The sequence below is a fragment of the Typha angustifolia genome, chromosome 10 (assembly GCF_048772165.1).
Source record: "Typha angustifolia cultivar Huaian chromosome 10, ASM4877216v1, whole genome shotgun sequence".
Taxonomy (NCBI): Eukaryota; Viridiplantae; Streptophyta; class Magnoliopsida; order Poales; family Typhaceae; genus Typha; species Typha angustifolia.
In genome coordinates, this window is record NC_133248.1 from 3,374,611 (window position 1) to 3,381,809 (window position 7,199).

The window sequence follows — 7,199 nt, forward strand, 5'->3', positions numbered from 1 at the left end:
TGCCCTCGAGGGCGCGTTCGAACGCGCCCAATGTCAATACAGTAGAACCAAAGGAGCGTTCGAACGCAGGAGGGGGTTCGTTCAAATGCCTGCAAAAACAGTTGCTCTCGGGTTGGTCCGCATTCGAACGCAGCTGGGGTCGTTCAAACACCTATAGAAAGTCTGCTCTCGAGTTGGCTTGTGTTCGAACTCGGCTGGCACCGTTCGAATGCCTGCATCACAGACTGCTCTATGTCTGGAGCCCTCATTCGAATGCCCTCTAGGGCCTGTTCGAACGTCCGGCACAAAAATGCTGATATATACTGAATTTTTTGCTAAAATTGAATTTGAGCCAATTTTTAACAATGGCCTTATTTATCTACCCTAAGGAGTTGATAGCAAAACTTAACAGCCAGATGAGAGATTTCTGATGGAGATTTAATGATGGATAGAAGCATATCTATCTAAAAAATTAGAATGTTGTTTGTAAACCGAAGGGAGCCGGCGGTCTTGGCATACGGCGACCAAAGCTGGTGAACCAAGCTCTTATCATGAAACTGGCATGGAGGCTAATCAAGCACCCCAATTCGGACTGGGCTATTCTTTTGAAAGAGAAATACTTTTGTAATCACGGCCAAAGATGCAAGCCTCTTGGATGTGGAGTTCCATACTCAAGGTGACAGAATCGCTGTGGAAATGTGTGCTGTGGCAAGTGGGTAATGGACAATCCATGGACATCAATATCGACCCATGGACCCTCTTTGACTTGTCGGACTTGGAGCTCCCCCTGTTTATCACCAAAGTGAAGGATCTTATGAATGGTGCAACTTGGGATGCCGCCAAAGTTCTACTACCACTCCCCACCAGTGTGGCTCAAGCGGTCAAGAGCATCTTCATCAGCCCTGCAAGTGTTCTGTGCCAGATAGGCTTGTATGGACCCGTACCTCGTCGAGAGAGTTCTCCCTGAAGATTGCCTTCAACGCCCTATCAGGTGGCGATTGGACAAGCTCGCCCTCAAGCGAACCTAGGCGTCAGCTTTGGAAAACTATCTAAGTGTTGCAATCTTAGTAGGATATGAAGTGGCAAGGCACCTCCCCCACGTGGATGCCTACTGTCCAGTCTGCCATGCAGCTCTGGAGAGTGTGAATCATCTACTGTTGGGGTGCAACTTCACGAGGGTGGTTTGGTTTGCTAGTGTGCTAGGGCTCCGAGCTAGTAGTGCATCGGAACGAGCGGACAAATGGATCTCCTTCGTGGCCCCTAAGCTGTCCTCTGATATGTTTGCATACTCTTTCATGATAATGTGGGAGAGTTGGAAAGCTTGGAATGATCTGGTATATATAAACATCATGTGCTCGCCCAGCTCCGTGATTGAGAAGGCGAAAAGAGATGAAGCTCATCCCAAACACTAGCAAAATGAAGCTAAAATTGTTACACCCCGCTAGATGGTGCAGGAGAAGCCCAGCAGTGGCAACCTTGTTTGTTGGGTAGATGCCTCCTATAGGGGTAACTGCTCGGGTGATATCGAGATCTTTATCAGCAAATACCCGGATCAATTTTGTGAAGCAAAAGCACCTACCTCTATCACTGTCCGAGTATCTTAACTAGTGAAACTCTAGCTCTGTTAGAAGGTCTGAGGATGCTGGCTGGATCGCTTCGGGAAGGAAAGGGATGGGTTTTAGTGACTCTGAAAGTGTGGTTAAGACGGTTAATGGGTGATAAATCGGGTAGACCGGTCTATCAACCTATTGGTGCTTGAATGCAAAAGGTGGATTTCTAATTGCCCTAATGTTAGGGTCTGTTTCACGAGCTCATAGATTAGCTAGTCTAACTTCTCAAGTTTGTTGCTCTAAAGTCTAGACCGATCCATCGATAGATCTTAATGTACCAAGTGATTTAGAATAAATATTAAAAATCTATGGACATTCATAAAAAAAATATATCCAAATATCATAAAATCTACAAATACCCATTAGTATTTTAGAGGAAAACATAAAACCATAACCAACTAAAAGTCATGAGAGAAGAAAGACAATCTTAAACGGAACAAGGAGCATAAAAGACTAGTTTTTTGGTGTCATGCGTTTCAATATGCAACATCTGTAGTGTTAAATAGAAAACCAATTCAAACAAAAGACTATCATCTTTCCCCTTTTCTCGTCATTACAGGTTGAGACTTGTGTTTTGATAATATTAGGTAGGGATATTTTATAGGATCCACAAACTAGAAACTAATTTTGATATTGCACTTTATATATGTCGCTGCAGTATTTCTACATAATTCATAAAGCCCAGCATAACTCACAGAAATCTTCCTAAATTCCAAGGACCAAAGGAATGTCTGAATCAAACTCTGAAAGAAGCATTCAGAATACAATATATATATATATATATATATATATATATATATATATATATAGTTTAACCTTAATTTAGTTACTTGATAAGCTGATAAGCATGTACAGTTCCATACTTGGAAGTTTGTTGTGCAATATTTATTTAAAAAAGACAACGCCACCACACCGATGAATTCTTCTTACGATTGCTTACATAGGTGCCAATTGCATCAAGATACACACCGGATCGTCCATGAAAGCCAATAATTTTACCATTTACAGCAGGCAGATAAAATGGAACTCCTCCTTCTACGCCATATGGTCCATAAGTGCTAAGATTGCTGACAAAAGTAAGTGATCTTATGACTAAGAAACCATCGTAATTACCGTAGCGGCCTTCTATGGATGTAAAGTATTCATTTGGCATGAGATTAATCTGCATGAGAGAAAGATAGAAATGAGACAGATTTGTTACGTACATTCGTTGATTATAAAGCTACATTATGCATGACTCGTGAGTATCATGTTTTCAATCGATACCGGAGTGATAGGAGATTAGAAGAGTTAACACAAATGAGCGGTTGGATAATCACAAACCCCTCCATGGAATCCACCATGTTGAAGTCGAGCACACTATTTTTTCACTCGAAATCCACCAAGAGAATAGGAGCAAAACAAGAAGAAATCTTTTCCTCAGAATATTTATTTGATAACCCAAAATAAGCTGCTTGTATTATGTACATGTATGACTTCATGGGAACAACTACTAAAATGCATGCATTAGTTTCCCACTACCATGCATGCATGACTTCCTAGACTTTTCTATCGATGCTCCAAGGCAGGAATCCATTGAAGAGGGTGATGGATTGAATAAGATTTATATATTGTTTATTAATTACAATGGATCATGCTCAAATTAATAAAGATGTCCTACTTCTTTTTCTTTTAGAAAGTCTCAGATATCCTATTTGATCATGAAGAGCTTTTAGATGGATGGATGGATATTTGAGACTAGGAACCGGCTATATATTTATAGTGTGACGAATACGTATCCGAGCCTATCAAGGAATGTTATTCTAATCCCAATCTAAACCAAGATATAAAACCTTTATCATTAATTGTTTATTCCTCCTCTGATATTTCAGAGCATGTGACATGATGCATTAATATCTTGAGGCTTTGTGCAAGCATATGATGCGATACTCTCGTGAGGTTTTATATGAGCATATATGATACTCAACATTCCTTTTTAAGTTGATAAATGAGAATCATTTTCTATCATTAAGAGTATATTTTATAGGTGCAATATTAATTGAGCACGTCATATTTTGTTTCATTGCATTACATAATTTTAAGTCTATTTTGTTTCATATTTTGTTTCATTGCACGTCATATTTTCTAGTGACCAACTTTCAAGGCCATTAGGACTCTATTTGGAAGATGTATTGAAGTTTTTCCTAACCATATTGAGTTGTTTCGTTATTTCATCTATTATCTTTTAGAAGTTATTGAAGATCACCTAAAGGCTTCGGATGAGAAGTGCTAAATCATTTCTTACTTATCATGTCTACACAAAAAAAAATGCCTCTAAGGGCCGCCGAGTGAGGAATGGGTCGATAGGAGGTTTATAAGTCAATAATGTAACTACTATAGTTATTAGTAGTTGGTTTCGACTTGTATTTATATCAGGTTTTTTACTCAGGTTACATGTTTTTCCATATAAAAACATATTTGTGATTATCTAATCATGCTTTATTTTTCATATTTATTATATTGATAGCATGTGGTAGATTGATCTCTTAGGATGTATATAATTTTTTAATATCTATGCTTTATATATTTTTGCTCTATGCTTTAGGTCATTAGTGCTGAGAGAGACAATCAGATAAACTGTAAGCCACTATTCTATTTGGAGATTAGACACTTGATGATCTTTAGATTATGATTATGAGGTCGGGTCATATTTAGACCATTACTTTATGGTGCAAGGATATGACATCTTTTCAAGCCAAGGGCTTGTAATTTTGACAGGGTGCTCTTAATCTGGTCCATATTACAAGACATATAGCATCGGTAGGCAAGTATTGACAAAAATACCTCTAATTGCTTATCCAGCCTTTGATATGTGACACTTTGGGAGAGCATTTGACATGATGCAATGTTATGTTAGTTAAGGTTTCATATTAGCATATATGATAATTGATATGTATAACGTGTATTTTAAAGGTGAGCGTTTCAGTATCATAATTTAACCTTGAAGGATATAGACTTTTGAATACTTATATATAAACATAAAAGACTAGCTTTTTATATGCTAAAGAAAGACCAGGAGATAGTGCATAGAGCCCCGTAGATAGAGAGCATCGAGAGTGTGGAGGTGGGTGGTGCAAGATAATGCAAAAATATTGGTAGACACTAAAAGATTTATAGAGAGCCGATAGAAGACAACAGTAAAATCTAATAAGAGAGCTTCTCGTCATCTATCGTTGTATGAGTTTTATTTTTGTTAATGGGTGAATTTTTCAAATGAATCTATTTGAGATGTTCTAAAGTCTCTATATTAGTTACGTTCTGTTCTATAGTGGATTTGTTATTGCCCCATAATTATTTTTTATTAGAAAGGTTTTTATATGTATATATTTGAGTTTGAGTCTATTATGACTAATTTATTGTATTTTAGTTTTAACAAGATTGAATCACACAAAGTTTGACACACACACCATTATATAGAGGGTGCTATCAATTTCGCTCGTTGTTTATGAACAATTTGTGTGCAACTCAAAAGTTTATTCGAAATCGACTCACTTGTTTAATATATGTCAAAATTTAAGCTTGAAATTAAAAACGAGTCAAACCAAAGCTTAGTAAGCTCATGATTGGTTCCATATAGCTCCAATATATATATAGAGAGAGAGAGAGAGAGCTAGAATTTTTGAGCTAGCGGAGGTAACGTGAGCCGGCTCGAATTCATTTAAACCCAAACATGATATAGAATTTTAGTTTGATAAATTTAATTCCAAGTCGAATACGAGCAAGATTCAGCATACTCCTACCATCGTTTCTAGAGAGATTGTTTCCATGGGCGAACACTCTGCAAGACTGCAATTTAGTTGCATCTCCTCCTCCAGAGTCTACCTAGATTCTATGTAACACACTGGTCTAAGATGTTTTAGGAACCAGGCTTCGTTTCAAACAGATATATAATATATATATATATATCAAGCTTAATTCCAAGTTAATGCGATAGGAACGAAGCAATAAATTCGTACGAGTCTGGATATGATTTGCAGATGTTACCTCAGTTAGATCACCTCCTGTCCCTCCGAAAGAATCACTCCACTCATGGTGCCCATTACGGTCATAGAAGACCATGATAGCATCAATGGCGGAGCCATGGCGAATACGTACCTTGATAATACGTTCAACACCATCCACGTTTATATCCCTCGCGGCACCCCCCATTCCACCGCAAGGCCCCATCTTGATGACTGTTTTCCCCTGTACTTCGACAAGGAAAACAAAAAAGTGGTGAGTAGCTTATGTATACGATCGAAGGTTTGCGCAACAAATGTTTGTGTTAATGTCTCTGAGGGCAAGACTCACCATTCACAGCTATGTCAGTGGTGATATCTCAGGCCTCTTTCTCCGTAGCCAGAGATGGACGAATGGTTTGGCTTATATAATGCAATTTACATTTTTTTTTATTTTATTTTTTGGCTCAGAGGTGAGGGGTATTTGCATGTATACCACTCAAAAATTCTTATTTTACTAATAAACCACTACAGTAATATTATGATCTAGTGAAACTTTTGTGACTGCTGCTAATAAAAATGCTAGTTATATATTATTAGAACAAGATTCGTAGCTTAATGCTGCAAAAGATGAAATTTTATGCTAAGATTTATAGTATGCCCAAGAATGTGGAAGCAATATAGGAATACACATTACCATGAAGATCACTGAGTAGCATGGCAAAAAGCATCTCAGTCTAGGATTCTATCAGCTTATGTACTTAATTCTTTCCGAGATATGTGATGCTGTTCATTCCTTAATTATTGATTTAAGGAATCGTTCATGCCCTACCTTTTATAACTTCTGTTTTACAATTTTTGTTCATGCTACAGATATTAAAAATTCATATTAATATGCTCATTCTTTTGAGATGAGATCTTCCATTTTCTTTTCAGAGTGTATCATATATTCAGTAAACCGTCAATGCAGCATAATTTATTTACTATGCCTTGCGTTTTGAATTTTTAACCAGGCTTTACACGTAAAATGCCATTATTATCAGTTCAGATTTACTAGTTAACTGCAAAAAGACTAGCAAGCCCCCAAGAGAACATCTCATACAATTTTCTTTTCAAAGGATTCCTTTTGAACTGATCAAATGCTTATGAAACAGCAGAAAAACCACTAAGTCGGGTTTCTGATTGCATGCTTTAGCATCTTGTCCTGCATTTACAATTCTACTTTATCTAATTGAACTTATTCCTGGCAGGGAATGATTTAGTGGAGAATTTATCAAAGTAGACTGGACACCTGGAACAACGCTCTGAAATTTTGGTATAATGAATTGCGTCAGTTTGAATAAATGGATGACCTCACTTATTTTGCTCCTTTGTCTTTGTAAGAAAGCAGAGTTAAAGTAAGAATGTTTTGAATGCCAGTTTTGTTTAAAGTTGGTGCGTTGTGATATTTGAGAGGATGTGTGGATGCTCATTAGATGTTTACTTGGGCTAGCTCCTCTACTTCCAGAACTTGTCTACTTACCAAACTTGCAAGAATAAAGCTTGTTTCCACTTGTAGATTCGTCAGTCAATTCTAGCAGGAATTCTTTTTCTTTCGTAGCACTAACTTTCACATGAGCTGGCATACCACCCA

At 37.5% G+C, this 7,199-nt stretch overlaps 1 protein-coding gene across 1 annotated transcript; it reads right to left on the minus strand.

Annotated features, from left to right (window-relative positions):
- Nucleotides 1–2,449: 2,449 nt before the first annotated feature.
- LOC140768023 (jacalin-related lectin 19-like) lies at nt 2,450–6,064 on the minus strand. Its single transcript, XM_073108094.1, has 3 exons — nt 5,919–6,064; nt 5,613–5,813; nt 2,450–2,751 (listed from the first exon to the last, which is right to left on the minus strand). The coding sequence occupies exons 1-3, from the start codon at nt 5,919–5,921 to the stop codon at nt 2,479–2,481; spliced, it is 477 nt and encodes a 158-aa protein (XP_072964195.1). The 5' UTR covers nt 5,922–6,064; the 3' UTR covers nt 2,450–2,478.
- Between the last annotated feature and the right edge of the window lie 1,135 nt (nt 6,065–7,199).